The sequence below is a fragment of the Macaca mulatta genome, chromosome 3, assembly GCF_049350105.2.
Source record: "Macaca mulatta isolate MMU2019108-1 chromosome 3, T2T-MMU8v2.0, whole genome shotgun sequence".
Taxonomy (NCBI): domain Eukaryota; kingdom Metazoa; phylum Chordata; class Mammalia; order Primates; family Cercopithecidae; genus Macaca; species Macaca mulatta.
In genome coordinates, this window is record NC_133408.1 from 78,396,185 (window position 1) to 78,414,564 (window position 18,380).

The following is an 18,380-nucleotide window of genomic DNA, read 5'->3' on the forward strand; positions in this document are numbered from 1 at the left end:
GGATCCAGTTTCAGCTTTCTACTTATGGCTAGCCAATTTTCCCAGCACCATTTATTAAATAGGGAATCCTTTCCCCATTTCTTGTTTCTCTCAGGTTTGTCAAAGATCAGATGGCTGTAGATGTGTGGTATTATTTCTGAGGACTCTGTTCTGTTCCATTGGTCTATATCTCTGTTTTGGTACCAGTACCATGCTGTTTTGGTTACTGTAGCCTTGTAGTATAGTTTGAAGTCAGGTAGCGTGATGCCTCCAGCTTTGTTCTTTTGACTTAGTGTTTCTTTTAACTGTAGGCCAGGAAAAATTTTGAGTAGTTTTTATTCTCTCAGGCAAGAAGAGAATTGCTTCAACACTCAGGTTACGTCCTACCAAGTGAACAGTTTTTTCTTAAAAACAGAAGTTTTTCCATTAAAACATTGTGACCCTTATGAGGCCAGCAAGTTGCCATAAAAGGGTATTGAATTTCTCCCCTCTACTTAAGAATTGTCTTAGTTATTTCTGACTCTTTGTTTTTATGTATCTATTTTTTAAAGAACTTTTCAAAATCCCACAAAAATACAGGTAGAATATTGATTTAGATGGCATTGAAACTGTTAGGAAGCTCTAAACTTTTTAAACATTTTAAGTTTCCAGTCCAGAGAATAGCATATTTCCCTGTCTGTTTAGGTTTTAGATTTTCTCTCAACACATTTACTAGTTTTGCCATAGGATTCTTGAATATAGTTTCATAGATTTATTACTCAACAGTGAATAGTTTTTGATACAATTTTAAGTGATAGATTAAATGTTTTAAAACTTTCTGTTTCTTGCTGATATTTAGAATATAATAAATGCATTTCTGATAATGTTTATTTCTGAAAACCTTCTTCAGTTTCTTTATATCGTAGTAATTTAACTGTATAGGCTGGAGTCAGTGGCAGATTGCCTGAGCTCAGGAGTTCCAGACCAGCTTGGGCAACATGGGGAGACCCTGTCTCCACAAAAAATACAAAAATTAGCTGGGCATAGTGGTGCATGCTTGTAGTCCCAGCTACCTGGAGGGCTGAGGCAGGATGATGGCTTGAGCTCAGGAGATTGAGGCTGCAGTGAGCTGTGATCATGCCACTGCACTCCAGCCTGGGTGACAAAGCAAGACTCTGTCTTAAAAATAAAATAAAGGTAAAATAAAATGAAAAGTAATTTAACTACATATTTAGTTGGATTTTTACATACATAATCATATTATCAAGAATAACCGTGTTGTTTAGTCACCTCCAATTTGTATACCATTTTTATGTTTGCTTGATTGGGCTGGCTAAGAACTTCAGTGCTTAGGTGAAGGGAGGAGGAGAAAAGAGGATGTGAAAGAGGACATACTTGCTTGAGACTGACTACAGAGGGGAGGCTTTCAACATTTCACTGTTTAATATTGTTTGATTTACCTTTTCACAGACTTCCATTATTAATTTAAGGATAATTTCAATCCTATTTATCAAATTTTTTTTCATATCTTGAGATGAGTAAATGACTTGTATTTTAATCAGTTAATACAATGAATTACATTTACCCATTTTCTAAAATTAAGCAAACCTTACATACCTGAAATAAACCTAACTTTATAATGATGTATTAACCATTTGTATATTGCCATATTTTAAATGTGCATATATGCTTTTATTTTTTACCAGGCATCTTTTATTATTGAGTTCTAGTTTAATTTTGTTCCTATCAGAGAACATCTTTCTATAATTTCAGGTCTTTCGATTTCATTTGATTTGTTTGATATTCCAGAATATAATTTATCTCAGTGAATGTTCTGTGTGCCATTGTTATTTATATTAATTAGATCAAGTTAGCTGATTAACGTTTTTCATATGTTCCATATCCCTCTGTTTTTTCTGTCTACCTTTCCTATAAACTGCTGAGAACAGAGTTTTGAAGTATCTACTAACTGTAAATCTGCCTTTCAGTTCTATCAGTTTTTGCTTCAAGTATTTTGAGTTCTGTTATTAGGTGATATACATTTTAAATATATTTTATGTTCATTTTATGGATTGATCCCTTTCTTATTGTAAAATATCTGACTCCTTAGTAAAATTTCTTGTTCTGAAATTCACTTTGTCTAATATTATTACAGTTAATTCTGCATTAATTTGACTAGTTTTTGAATTATATACATTTTTACATCTCACCTTAAACTTCTATTTATATTTCACATGGTTTTCTTGTGGTCAGCATATAGCAGGGTCTTAATTTTTTCTTTTTTTTTTTTTTTTGTCGCCCAGGCTGGAGTGCAATGGTGCGATCTCAGCTCACTGAAACCTCTGCTTCCCAGGTTCAAGCGATTCTCCTGCCTCAGCCTCCTGAGTAGCTGGGATTACAGGCGCCCGCCACTACGTCTGGCTAATTTTTGTATTTTTAGTAGAGACAGGGTTTTACCATGTTAGTCAGGCTGGTCTCGAACTCCTGAGCTCAGGTGATCCACCCGCCTCGGCCTCCCAAAGTGCTGGAATTACAGGCATGAGCCACTGCACCCAGCGAGGTCTTAATTTTTTATCCAATTAACAATTTGTGACTTTTAAGTTCACTATATTAAATTCTGTTTAACAGTGGACATAATTTGGTTTAAAATTTTTTTTCTATTTGTTTTATGTACTCTATTTTTCTTTTGTGTTACTTTCTTTTGAGTTAGTTAAGAATTTTTTTAATTTTAAAATTTCATTTTATCTTCTATTAGCTTACTACGTATGCTTTACAATTTTTTTTTTCTTTTCTGTTGTTGCTATCTCTCTAGGATTTATAGTATAGATATTTTACAATATACATCTTTAACTCCAGGGTTTACAGGATAATAATATATCATTCCAAAAATAGTGCAAAAAAGTTTAAACAACATATGCTCATTTTCTTTGTTGTCCCTTATACTACTGTCACACAATTTACTTTTTTATATGCTATAAACCTGAAACACATTACTATTATCGTTGCTTTAAACAGTGATACTTTAAAGAACTCCAAGATGAAAAATAGTATTTTATATTTACCCATATGTTTACCATTTCTGTTAACCTCAATTTATTTCATTGTGTAAACTTGAATTTTCATATACATTATTTTCTTCTGTCTAAAGAAATTCCTTCAGGTCTACTTTCAGCTTTGTTTTTATAAAAATGTTTTATAAAATGTTTCTATTTTGCCTCTAATTTTAAATATTTTTATTGTTAGTTAATATCTTCTTAGTTTCTTTTTATTTATTTTTGTTACTTAAAATATATGCATTTATTTTCTTCTGGCTTGCACAAACTGACAAAAAGCCAGAAGTCATTCTTACATGTGTTTCTTTGTAAATATCTTTTCTCTAGTTGTTTTTAAGATTTTATTTTTATCGCTGTTTTTCAGTAACGTCATTGATGTGTTTTGGGCATAATTTTAAAACATTTTTATACAGATTGAAATTTGTTGAACATTTTGTGTCTTCATATTTATAATTTTTATCAGTTAGGAACAATTTGTGTCATTGTGTCACCAACCTTTTTTTTCAACTCACTTTTATTCTGAGACTCCAATGCATGTATGTTAGACGTCTTACTAGATACTGTTCCACAGTAACTAATGCTTTATTTTGAAGCTTTATTTTCTCTCTTTTCATCTTGAATAGTTTATCTTGCTATGTCTTTATTTTTACTGATCTTTCATCATGCAAGATCTGCTCTGTTCTTAAAACTACCAACTTATCTTTTACTTCAGATGTATTTTTCATGTCTAGAAGTCCGTTTGCATCTTCACATCATCCCTTGTTATCATGGTTATGATTGTCTCTATGATCTGAACATATGAAACAGATTTGTAATAGCTGTTTGAATACAATAGTTGCTTGGTCCTTTACATCTATCACTCATAGGACTGTTATTATTGACTGATTTTTCCCCTATGGGCAATATTTTTCTGCTTCTTTGCATGAAAAGTAGTTTCATTTTATTTTTTAAACTGATAACTTATTTTGGACTTTAAGTTGTTGGTTGGTTGCTGGAAGTTGTTTTATTCTTAAGTTTTGGATTTTTTTCCAGCAAATAAAGTAATTGGAATCAGTTGGGTGCTTTTAAAATTTGAGAAAGTCCAGAGCAATCTTTAAAGTTGAACTAGTTAAGCCTAACTACAAAGGTAATATCCTTTTGAAGATCTGACCTGATGTACCTATGTACTATAAAGTGTTTTATTCTAGTTTGTGGGGACATAAAATGTTCCCTGCCCTGTTTGAGTTTCAGGGAAAGCTTACGCCCATTTCTTTACAGTGGGTTTTTCCTTAGCTTTAGTAGTTCCTTCTTTTGTATACACAGATCAGTACCCAAAGACCCGAGCTATCTCTTCTGCATATTTCCAAAGCCCCACTGCTCCTCCACATCCTCATAACTCCCTCTTTTCTGTCATCTTACCCTGCAAATTCTCCATTCCTTGGCTTCTCAGAACTCTAATCTCTCTCTTCAATCCAACAGGAATGTAAAGCTATGTTTGGGTTTCACTTTCCTGGACTGTGGCTTAAAAACTGCCCACCCCAGGAAGCAAGCTGGTGTAATTGTAGGGCTCACATTGTTAGTTTCCCTTCTTTAGAGATCTCAGTCTTTAAGTGCCTTTGGCCAGTGTCTGGAAATGATTTTTTTTTTTTTTTTTTACAATTTGTCCAGTTTTCTATTTGGCTAAAGCAGAAAAGTAGCTTGAGTGCCTGTTACTTCATCTTCTTTAATTTATTCATTACTTTGCTTATCATTTTTTATTTCTCTTTCCATACTTTCTTTTGATTTACTTTGCTGTTCATTTTGTAGCTTTTCATTCACCTGGGAAGGGTGCTACTGGCATCTAGTGGGTGAGGTCAGGGGTGCTGCTAATCATCCTACATTGCACAGGATAGTCTCCTTCAGCAAAGAATTATGAAGCCCAAAATTCTGACCATGCCAAGGTCCAGAAACCATGGTTTAACACATTCTGTTCCACTGTTTGGTTTTTGTTCTTCAGGAACTCCAATTATATGTATATTGTTTCTTCTTTGTTTATCTTCCACTTCAACCACCTTATCTTTAACACTTTCAAATACTCTTTATCTCATGTTCATTCTCTTGGATGTTTTTCATTTTTTATTCAATGTCTTTTATTACATTTTTGTTTTTTTCTGTTTTTCCTTTGCACCATTTAATTATTATTCCAAGATCAATTTTTATTATTTTTTGTCACTGATTATTTTATTTGTATTTAATTTTTGGAGTTCTGTATGAAGGCAGACCTTTATAATCTCAAAGACTTATTTGAAAATATGTAATTCAGTTTGGAGTGTTGTAGTACAATGTTTCATTTACTGCTAAATAGTTGATGTGGGAGTAACTGTCTTCACTAGATTGTTTTGATTCTTGTTTTTTGTTTCATTACAGTTGGTTGAATTTTGAATAGATTTATTTTATTTTCTTCTATTCATTTTGTGGATTTTGTGTGGTTTGCAATATTTTTAATTTAATGTTGCTTTCTCTGTCAGTGTAGGAAAATACAATGTCATGTTGATACAGGAACTAGAAACAAATTGTTTAATCAGATAGTAAGGGCAACAGAGTCCTTGGCAGGGTTTCCCTTTTAACAAAAAGCAGCAGCCAAATAATTTATTTTCTAACAAAGATCAGCCTGAAAAATCCAGCTGCAAACATAGATAAGCAAGCTCGAAGCTTGCATGTGTGAATGCCGACAGCTGTGTTGATAGGGAAGGGCTACCTGGAAGCCAAGTATATTCAACATGGAGGCTCCATCTTCCCTTTTCTTTGTCACCACGCATACAGTAAAAAGCAAGCAACAAGGCGCCAGTCAGGTAGAGAACCCATCTACATAATAAGATTAGGGTGGCAGTGGCCAGATTCTCATGTGCTATGCAAATGGCACATCTGGTTCAGCCAATTTTGTGTGCCCTATGTAAATCAGACACCATCTCCTCAAGCTTTTTTCACTGCGGAAGTAGGAACCCATTTTCTCCAGGACCCCTCTCTGCACAGAGAGCTCTTCTCTTTCTTTTGTCTATTAAACAACCACCTTGTCCTCACTCTGGTGTGTGTTAATTTTCCATGGCCATGGGACAACAAACCTCGGGTACTACCCCAGACAATGACACCATTTCAATATATATATGTATCATATATATGATAATATAATGTTATCATATATCATATATAAATATATAATATACATTTTATATATGATAAAGATATTACATATATATTTATTATATATTAGTTGATGATTTACATATTATAAATATATATTTTACATATTATATATTAGCTTATGTTTTTATATATAATCATATATTATGTAATAATACATAGTAATATATATCTAATTATATATTATAATATATAATAACATGATTATATATTATATTATGCATGTTAGATATCATATTAGTTATAACTATACATTATAATCTATATCACATAATGTATAACATATTTATATATAATATTTAATATAATATGTCTACACATATAATATATTTATATAATATGTAGTATATATTATATATAAATATAAGTATATAATATATGAAATGTAAAAGTGGTAAATATTATATATAAATATAAGCATATTACATATCAAATATATAAATCTAATGTATCATATACAAATATATAAATATAACATATAGTATATAATATAATATGTAAAACTATATATCAAATATATAAATATACAATATATAATATATAAACTATATACAACATATTAAATATGAATATATTATATATTAAATATATAATAAATATAAATATATATGTTAGAACTCCTGCTGTAATCTATTATTGCTATGTAGAAAAGATCTGTCAAGCCTTTGAAGGTAATCTGTGTTTTTTCCCCTACCTCTGGCTGCTTTTAAGATATTATCACTGATTTTGGTTTTATGAAGTTTTTCTCTGGTTGATTAGGTCTTTACTTTTTAAATTCTTCTGTATTTTACTGCACTCAAATAATATTAAATGAAGAAATTTTACATTTTTAAAAAATTTATTAATTTTTTTCATGTTTCTACATGATTAAATACAAGCTTTATTTATTCAGATTTGGAATTACAAAATATTCAAATTGACTACAGCAGAATTGATCCTCAATTCCCAGAATTTTTTGAATGATTGTGTACCGAAAAATCCAGTATAACTTACTTTATTTATTCACCAGTCCTTTTATTCCTGAGATTCTTATAAAAAGTATTGCTTTATAAAAGTAATAGTGTTCTAAATCTGAGAATATAAATTAACATTATTCAAATTAATGTCAATGTTGTATCAACAATATCAATGCCGTATCTATCCGTAATATCACATCAGAAAAATTACAGCTTATTTTATTATTTTGGGTTATTCTACATACGTAGAAATTATTAAATTGCAATTTGAGGTAGCTATAATAAAAAAAAAATCTCTTTGATTCTGACCCTAGTAACCAAAACAATTACCTTATTTTAAAACAGTGTTGGCCTGGCACGGTGGCTCACACCTGTAATCCCGCACTTTGGGAGGCCAAGGCGGGAGGATCACTTGAGGTCTGGAATTCGAGAACAACCAGGCCAACATGGTGAAACCTGTCTCTACTAAAAGTACAAAAAATAATCAGGCGTAGTGGCACATGCCTGTAATCCCAGCTACTTGGGAAGATGAAGCATGAGAATTGCTTGAACCCAGGAGGCAGAGTTTGTAGTAAGCTGAGATCATGCCACTGAACTCCAGCTGGTGTGACAGAACAAGACACTGTCATAAATAAATAAATAAATAAACAAATAAATAAATAAATAAATACTGTGTTAACTTGATGAAATGCTGCCTCTGACACTTAAAGGAAAACATTTCTTATTATTCTTTAGGTTAATATTTATTTCATGAATGAAGTTATGTTTATCTCCTTTTCTAAAATAAAAATATTTTCAACATAAAACTATTTCTGAGCCATAAATAGGTAAATTCCAGTGAAAATGGTTCACATTTTGTAAACAAGTAGGCCCTGACAACATTTTATATATCATAAATCAATCTTAATGGGGAGGCCTTATTCACTTTTATTTTAAAAACATAGTGTAATACTAAAGCTACTGGTGTGAGGGTGCTTAATTAGCCAGAGGCAAAACAAGCCTGAAATTAAGTGCTAGTAATTTATGTTAGTTTTCTAAAATTTAAACAGGTGTCTAATAACAGCAGCTATGATATGACCAGTCTAATGTGCTAAGAAGTGTTTTGTACTATACATCAATCCATATAATTTACTTGTGTCCGAAGACGCATTTTACAATCCAATCCCCTAAATAATGTCATTAACTTTTTTTCTAATTAATTAGCTACATGTTTCAAATAGATAAAAATTTATGTCTTAAGTAGTATGTTTGAAACTAATATAGTAATTTCTAACAAAAATATCAGGGTAGGTATAATCAATGTAAGTATCACTCTTCATAATAACTCCCATCAGCCTGAGTCATCGTAGTCTGAAATCCACCAGTTTTTATTGCCCTTTATCAAAGGGACAATTACTTTTTCTAAACATTTGTTTAACTCTTCTCCAGCAGTATCTGAAATTTATGTCATATTTTCTATAGTTCACATGTTTGTTGACTATTATCTTGGTATGCTATATCGTGATAATACAGCATAATCTTTCAGGGGAATCTAGGTTTTTCTCTAATACAGTATCTCTTCCACTTTCTGATTATATTCCTACAAACTCACTTGTACACATTATGTATCTTCAGTTTCTTTATAAAATGTTTTCATTTCCTGGTACTCAAATTTATCATCTACCTAATATCCTTGCTGTCTATCTTCACTTTCGAGTGGCTATTTTCTTGCTGGTGCATCTTCTCTCTATTGCTGTCTTCTACATGTTGTGTCTACTATTTCATAGAGAAGGGACTAAATTTGCTCTTTGATATCTTTACTATACTTGAAATCTGATTCAGTTGGAATCTCTACCTCTAACTCTAAATGTTCCTTAGTTTCTACTGATAAAAGTAATCACATTGAAGTAGAACTTCCTTTATGTACTAATAAAACTTTAGCATTATCCACATTAAGATTCTGCAACACCATCAGCATCATTCAATGCCTCAATTTCCAGAATTTCTTCATATTTAACAAGACCTGACAAAATATGGCTATTGATGTCCAGATTCCAAATAATGCAATTACCATAATCTATGTTGAAAAATGAACTTTCAGATTTTTCCTTTTTCCATTTTTATGTTCTCCATGTTTTGCCTCCTTTAACTTGAGACTTTTTCTGCCACTACTCTTGGTGCTGGGGCTGAATGCTTCTGTTGCTGTCACCTTTGGCTTGTTTATTTGGAACCATAACTCATCCTCAATGTACAGCAGAGAATGTGAGGGGATGCCTCAGTGAGCTATCAGAAATAAACATTCAGTGGATATAAAAATTGTATCTTAGCTTCTGCTCTATTTCTTCTCTCTTACACTTTTGGGATTCCAAATAAGCATGTGTTCTTTTTTCTCCCTATATCTCCTAGTTTTGTGGCTTTCACTTCTGTATTTTTCATATTTTTGTATATTTGTGCTTCATCATAGTTTCTTCTAATTTATCTACCAGTTCCCCAATTCCCTCTATAACTGTGTCTAATCTATTACTGAACTCATCTATAAAGTTCTTTTGTTTATTGTATTTTTCAGTTCTGGAATTACTTTTACCCCCAATTTTCTTTTCTCCTCCCTTCCTTCCTTCCTTCCTCCCTCCCTCCCTCCCTCCCTCCCTCCCTCCCTTCCTTCCTTCCTTCCTTTCTTTCTTTTCTTTCTTTTCTTGTTGAGACAGAGTCTCACTCTGTCATCCAGACTGGAGTGTGGAGTATAGTGGCACTATCTCGGCTCACTGCAACCTCTGCCTCCTGGGTTCAAGCGATTCTCCTGCCTTAGTTTCCCAAGTAGCTGGGACTACAGACACGTGCCACCACACCTGGATAATTGTTGTATTTTTAATAGAGATGGGGTTTTGCCATGTTGGCCAGACTGGTTTTGAACTTCTGACCTCAGGAGATCTACCTGCCTTGGCCTCCCAGACATGTGCCACCACACCCAGATAATTTTTGTATTTTTAATAGAGATGGGGTTTTGCCATGTTGGCCAGGCTGCTCTCCAACTCCTGACCTCAGGTGATCCGCCCATCTTGGCCGCCCAAAGTGCTGGGATTACAGGTGTGAGCCGCTGTGCCTGGTGTAATATTTGTATTTTTAGTAGAGATGGGGTTTCGCCATGTTGGCCAGGGTGGTCTCAAACTCCTGGCCTCAAGTGATCCTGCCTTGGTCTCCCAAAGTGCTAAGATTACAGGTGTGAGACACCATGCCCAGCCCCTCCCCCAGTCTTCTAATTTCCATTTGGTAATTTATAATTTTTTTACAAAAATTGTGAGCTCATTTTTTTGTCCTTGAACATTTTATGCATATTTGCAATGTATGGACTCAATGTGTGTTTCTGTTTTCTTTCATTTCTGCTGATTCTCACTCACAGTGTACTTTCTCCTTATGTGTTTGGATACTGTTAATTATGTGTTGAACATTACACTTTAAAAGTTTTTGGCTGGGCATGGTGGCTCACGCCTGTAATCCCAGCACTTTGGGAGGCGGAGGCGGGTGGAACAGCATCAGGAGATCGAGACCATCCTGGCTAACATGGTGAAACCCCGTCTCTACTAAAAACCCAAAAAATTAGCCGGGCGTCGTGGTGGGCACCTGTAGTCCCAGCTACTCAGGAGGCTGAGGCAGGAGAATGGCATGAACCCGGGAGGCGGAGCTTGCAGTGAGCCGAGATCGCGCCACTGCACTCCAGCCTGGGCAAACGAGCGAGACTCTGTCTCAATAAATAAATAAATAAATAAATAAATAAATAAAGTTTTAATAAAAATACTTTGAGATTTAATAAGATAATATCTTCCTTCAAAGAAAAATGTTGTTTACTTCTGTCTGATTTCTGGAAATGAGAGCAGTCTAGTATCACCTTCATCCTAGTTCAGGACTGGAAGTTTTCTTGTTTACTTGGATTAAGCTAGGCTGTAGTCTGTTCAAGTGCTTTCTATTATTAACCTATCCTTACTTGTAGGATTCAGGCCTCCAAGTATTCAGCCCACAGTCATAGGTGTTTTTCATGGATCATTCCAGCTTCTGATCTTTTACTCCTATGAGACCACCAAAAGTTCAAATCAAACTTTTGGTTGCCTCTTCAAAAATTACAAATTCTTTCAGTATCAAAGTGGCCCTAAGTGCTAGGCTTAAATTTTAGAGCGTCTATCCTCTTGTTGGCCTAGTAATTTCTCTCTACCTTATTAGAAAAAAGGAACATTAATCCAGTTGTTTTGCCATTGGAAATATTGGTCCATATTACTTGGCTTCCACTACTGGAAATAATACCTAGATTTATTCACTGCTATAAAAAGTCTAAACGTATTTTAAATTTAAATAAGTATGCTAATAAGCCTTTCCATGACAAGTTCCTACTTCAGAATTCTAGTTTTAAAATAGTTAAAGCATGGAATCTTGCCATAAATTTGTAGCATAGATTTTTTTAAAAAGGCAACGAGGTCTTCAATTTCTTATAAGGTTCACTTTGATTTGCTCTCACAGGATTTACCTACAGGACCAATGGATCTTTTGATAAGAGTTTTAAGATAGAATAAGTAAAACTAATCAATAAAAATTTTCATTACCCTTGCAATCACATTATGAATTTTGTCTAAATTCAGAATAGCCTAGAACAGACAAAATTGCCACTATTTCTAATACCATAATTTTCTTATAAAAGAAAAATGTGTAGGACAAAGAAAAACATAAAGTCCTACCATGTGTGTGACATCCTGGTTAAAGGAGGCATTGAGGACACGTACTTTAAATGACTCATGCTCTTTGTTTCATGGCCATGTACTGTAGTACAGCTGTTAATATGTGAGAGGTATGCCTCATTTCCCTTTGTGGTAAACTAGAAAGTGTTATTGTGAAGGAAAAGGTGAGAAAAAAAGAAATCAACATGGCACTATACGGGTAAATTCCCAGGCAGATGAATTTTAGAAGAAATACATATAGGAGTTACAGAAATGGAAATTGATTCTTTACAATGTATTCATACCTTTACTGCTAATGAATATGGGTTTTTTTGAGGTAATAAAAATCTAAAATTAGATTGTGGTGATGGTTGTACAACTCTGTGAATATTCTAAGAACATTGAATTGCACACTTTAAGGGACTGAATTTTATGGTGCATGACATATATCTCAATAAAGCTTTTTTAAAAAATGTTTTTATATCTCTGTGTATGTCTTAGGAGTCTTTAAGTATCTCAATTTAAGTGCCAAGAATTTAGAGACTATAAAATCTACACAGGAAGATGATTAAGAATATATTCCTTAAATTCTGAAAAATATTTACGTTAAAATTTTGGTTTTATATTTATTATCTGTCTTATCAAAAGTCAGTTACTCAACATCATTGGGCTTCTGTTTTCTCAAATGATATGAGAATAACAACACTACTGGTTAAGGAGCAGGGATTCAGACAGGATTGTTGTTCAAGTGATATATTGTGGGAATGTCCTCAGGCCAAGGGGAGTGAAGACAGTAGAATAGGAGAAGGAAAAGAAGTTAGTGAGAATGCAGTCTCAGCTGGAGAGTAGCATTTATCTGTTGCCCTAAGAAGTCGGTCAGTCATTGACCAAAATCTGAAAGAGACAGCATGAGAAGGTGCAGTCCTGTAGTCTTGTGGCTGTTAGCCTTTCAGTGGTCATCACTCATTGCTACTGGGAATAGACACACTTGCCAGTGAAGGGAGTCTGTGATGGGCACCAGCTGCATCTACTACTCACTCCTCCCCCATGTATTGTAGGAATGATGCAAGGTAATGTATAATATACATTGACTGCAAGGGTCTGCACAATACCTGGAACATAAGAATAACTATATACATAGTAGCTATTCGTCTAGGGCATACAATATCTAATAACCAAACAATGAAATAAACTAATTACATATATTGTATAATAACACCCAGCAAGAAAATCTTACTGCACATGTTGCCTCCTCATCAAATGTAAATATGTGACTTATTGAGCGTCCTTCATGATGAGGTTGTAAAGGAGTAACCTTCAGCGGGCTTGTCCAACCTGAAAACACAAAACAAGTGAATGGGATTTTGGTTAAAAATACAATAAAAGTTCTTTTTCAACAGAAATATTTACTGTTAGAAGCTAGACTGTGTGATTGTAATTCATTTTTTAATGGATTATTTAATAACTTTTCTGGATCTTTTAGCTGTGAGTACAGAATAGCTCTGGAATTTCTATGTGAGCCTAATTATAATAGTGCAGAATCACTTGTTATTTCTTACTTATTATTGGAAGATACCTATTTGGTACTATACATCGATGTATGTGCACACAGACATGTTGGGGATGGTGATGACACAAGGTGAGTCTGGTTATTTTGCAGATAATTCATATAATGATAGATCAGAAGTCCTAAAAAACTAACAAATATAAAAAGCAGCCTTCAAAAATATTTGGTACACTGTAATTTGAAGCTTTTATATAAAGATGAAAAACAGGGGCTCCTGGTTTTGAGGTGTCCATAAGCAAATAGAAAGTACAAACATATAAGTAGATAATTTCAATATGGTATGGCAATACAGCAATAGCTGAGCTCAGAGTGCTGTGGGGGGTGCATAGGAAGGATACTTAAGAATACCTAGTCCAACCAGGTTGTCGGGGCTTAGGGACATCTCCCCAAAGATAACACCTGATCTAACCTTGACAATTAAGTAGAACTTGGATGAAAAAGGAGAAGTAGAGGAAGGGTAGTTGTTCCAGGAAGGGAAACAGTATGTGCAATGGTAGTCCTGCTCTGCGAGAGCCTCTTCATGTATATAGAAATTAAAAAATGTTAGGTATAGCACATTGTAAAATGGTAGATGGGAAATGGTAGAAGATAAGCAAAAGAAATAGTCCAAGGTCAGGGTATGAAAACCTCGGACTCAACCTGCAGATGAATTGCCCTTGAAAGGTTTTAATAAGAGAGATTGATTACTTTTGTTTGGGCAGGTGACTAGCATAGGTGAACTGCAGTGCCTCTGGTAGTTTCCATAGAGATCATTTCTCTCATCCCATGGGGGCTTCTGACTTGGTCCTCTACCTCATAGCTTTGTTCCACAAATTAATCCAACTTGGCAAAATGTAAATTTAAAAGTTAAAATTTGAGATCAGGATGGACAGCACAGAGATGTTGAAGCAAGAGAGAGATGCATTGTGAGAGGTGCTTAGGGAAGGATAGGAGCTCCACGGTCATCTGTGGGTGCCACTCTGGTGGAGCTCTATCACAGATGCCATCTATTTAATATTATATATTGTATATATAAATATTATATATGATCTTATATACTTACAAGTATATACATTATATATTACATATAATATATACTTACAAGTATATATATTATGTATGTATGTAAATACTTACTTGCTTGGGTTCCAGAGTGACCTTCCTGAGTTATTTGACCCATCTGAGCCTCATTTTCCTCACCTTTAATGACTATTGCCAGAGTTATAAAAACTATAATTAATGAATACAAAGAAATAAGCGAACTATGGCATGTAGTTTAAGTGCTCAACATGTTTATTAATTAACAATTAGTAGTTGTAATATCATTAGTATTTTTAGTACTAATGTAGTAATGCTATTTTCATGACGATGATAATGATGATGATTGATGATAATTCAGTCAATGTTTGACTGAGAAACTCGGGACAGAATCTGCAATGGGGATTTGCAAAGGAGGAATACAGAACAAGCGGATGCTGGATAGTCTGTGGGTTTAGAAGGGCCAGTTAGAGAGTAGAGTATCAGTGGACCTCAGTGCACCATTGTCGACTTTGAAGCTTGAGGCAATCACATGAGTAGGATATGGGTAGCCTCTAGGAGCAGACAGAGTCCCCTGGCTGACAGTGCATGAGGAAATAAACAGTTTAGATGGAAGAAACTGGATTCTGCAACAATCTGGATGTGCTTGGAAGTTGATTTTTCCCCAGACCCCCTAGATAAGAATCAAGATAACACCTTGATTTTGGCTTTATTTATTTATTTATTTGAGACAGAGTCTCAATCTGTTGCCCAGGCTGGAGTGCAGTGGCATGATCTCTGCTCACTGCAACCTCCACCTCCTGGGTTCAAACAATTCTCCTACCTCAGCTTCCTGAGTAGCTGGGATTACAGGCACATGCCACCATGGCCAGATCATTTTTGTATTTTTAGTAGAGACGGGGTTTCACCATGTTGGCCAGACTGGTCTTGAACTTCTGACTTCAGATAATCCGCCTGCATCGGCTTCCCAAGGTGCTGGGATTACAGGCATGAGCCACGGCCACGTCCGGCCAATTTTGGCATTATTATTATCATAGATTCTAAATAGAAGACCCAGATGACATTCCCCAGACTTCTGATCCACAAAACTGTGATTGATGGGCTTCACTGTAAACTTTCCAGTTTGTGTCAATTTGTTACAGCAGCAAGAGAAAACTAATACAGACATAGAGGTGAGAGGCCAAAGCAAAGGGAGGAAAGGAATGCTGAATCCCATAGTAATTTCAGTTTTAAGAACCATGAGGATGATTCTGTCTGTGACACAGCGGACAAAGAAAACTCTCTAGAAGTCTATTGTGCCAAGAGCAACAGGATGGCATTTTGTGGTATCTACCTTATTTGGAGCCATTCAAACAACTGCTTTGAAAAAGCAGGAAATTAGGAGAATAATAAAACTTGAATTCTAACGTTAAGACAGATTAGAAGGACTCTGGACAATGAATTACACCTCAGAGTCATCAAATTTAAGTCTAAGTATGAGGATATCCTTTCCTCCACTCTGTTTCAGTATCTACTATTTGAAAAGCAAACAATTCTGAAACTTAATGGCTTAAGTCAACCACTTATTCTCTCCCGGAATTCAGAAGATAGTTGGGGGTGGTTCTTTCACGTGGTGTCAGTTTCAATAGCTGCAAAGGTTCAAAAATGGCCTCACCCACACGGCTGGCAAGTTGGTATTGACCATTAACTGGGGGTTTAGGTGGGCATACCAGCAAGTGTCTTGTATTTGTTTCTGTGGGCATAGGTTGGTCTTTCACAGGATAGTGACTGAGATCCCAGAGAAGACTCTGAAGAGGACTAATCCCAATGTGCAAGTGCTTATCAAGTCTCCATTTGCACAATGCTTACTAACTTATAATTGGCCTAAGCCAGTCAAATGTCCAGGCCCAATGTCAACATGGGAAGTAAACAGAGTTTATTGGCAAGAGTGGCAGGCACATGCAGGAACAGGGTGAATTGCTGAAGATCACTTTTGGACGAGCTACCATTCATCTCTTCTTCATAACTCACCATCCCACTTCATCACTTTCATACCAAAAAGTAAATGTCAAGTCTTCTGTTAAGGAAAGCACTATAGTATTTTCCTTACTTCTTAGGAATTTAAAATGTTTAAAACCATGATCATATTTTTATTGTGAGAAGGATTCATGTGTAACCTATAAAATGATATGAGTTTGAGGGCATCTGCCATGAATCCTATTTTCCCATAGGCCCTGTTATTTTTATTGTAAAATATCATAATATTGTGCTTTTAAGGAATGCAAAAACTATTATAGCAGAAAAATTCAAGAACCATTCTATGTATTTTGTCTTCTTCTTCATGTATTTTCTACCATCTACTGGTTATATATAGGTTTTAATAACACCTAAAATGCCCTTTGTTAATGGTCTTACTTGAGTTATCTTTCTTAATACAGCTAAAGTAGATCATGTTTGTTGATTTTTAAAAGGACAACTTTAGGTTTAGTTGTTTGTACATGTTGTTTTTCTATTCTCTATTTTATTTATATGCACCTAATATCAGAGATTCAAAATACAAGAAATAAACATTGACAGAATTGAAAAGAAAACTAGGCACTGCTACAATAATTATTGGATACTTTAATATCCACTTTCAGTAACAGAATGATCAGACAAAGATCGATAAGGAAATAGAGAATTTGAACAACACTATAAAACAATTTGACCTAACAGAACAATTCACCCAACAACAGCAGGATATACATTTTTCTCAAGCACACATGGGACATTCTCTAGAATAGAAAATATTTTAGGCCACAAAACACTTCTTTATAAATTTAAAAGGTTAAAATCATACAGTGTCTTTTCCAGTCGAAATGAAATGAAACTAAAAATCAACAGAAGAAGGGAAACTGGAAAATTAACAGATATATAGAAATTAAACATGATGCCACGAAACAAAGGATCAAATAAGAAATCATAAAGGAAATGGGAAATTATCTTGAGAAAAATGATTTTTGTTTCTTTTTAGACAGAGTCTTGCTCTGTCACCCAGGCTGGAGTGCAGTGGCATGATCTCGGCTCACTGCAAACTCTGCCTCCCAGGTTCACGCCATTCTCCTGCCTCAGCCTCCCGAGTAGCTGGGAATACTGGCGCTTACCACCACGCCTGGCTACTTTTTTGTATTTTTAGTAGAGATGGGGTTTCACCATATTAGCCAGGATGGTCTCGATCTCCTGACCTCGTGATCCACCTGCCTCAGCCTCCCAAAGTGCTGGGCTTACTGGCATGAGCCACCGCACTCAGCCGAAAAATGAAAATTTAAACAACAAAATTTATGGGGAATGACCTTAGCAAGATGGCAGAGTAGGAAACTCTGAACTTCCTCTCCCCAATTAACAAACTGATTCGGCAACAATTCATGAACAAGTTGCCTTTGTGAGAAATACAGAAACTAACTGAAAGGCTCCTGCACCTTGACAGAATGCAAAACAGATGCACTGAAGCTGATATGGAGATTTGAGTCACCCTCTTGCAGATTCCCTGCCCCTGGTGCAGTACCAGACAATCAGGAAGAGATTTCCTAGCTCCCATATTCACTCAGGATGTTCTCCCCTCGATTGGTTCCCATGTTTAGCACCCCAACTTTTCCAAGGGGGCTCCCCCCAGGACTGGCTTCTGTCTTGCCAGTCCTGGAGCCCTGAGGGGTTTGGTACAATCTAATGATCCCAGAGTGAACAGAGATTGCATTCTGGACTGGTAGATAGCACAGACTCTCCCATATGCTCAGCACAGAGTAAGCAGATTTTAAATAATCCTCGCTTTCAGCCCCTAGAAAAGGTTGATTCACTCATGTGTTCAGCCCCCCAACTTCTTGGTAGTTGCCTAAAGAACTAGGATTTATCTTACCAGTCCTGGAACTCTGATAAATTCAACATAGTTTAACCCCCTGGGGGAAGACGCAGAAAGCAGGCTAGGCTTGTAGATGCCACAGATCTAGATCTAGAGATAGTCATCATAGATCCAAGA

General features: G+C 35.1%; 1 protein-coding gene across 1 annotated transcript in view; it reads right to left on the minus strand.

The window, feature by feature from the left end:
• SPMIP7 (sperm microtubule inner protein 7) overlaps nt 1-18,380 on the minus strand; it is a 65,131-nt gene that overhangs the window by 42,600 nt on the left and 4,151 nt on the right. The window contains exon 2 of the mRNA XM_001085774.5: nt 13,043-13,140. Coding sequence (XP_001085774.2) covers nt 13,043-13,140 — 98 coding nt within the window. The remainder of the gene's footprint in view (nt 1-13,042; nt 13,141-18,380) is intronic.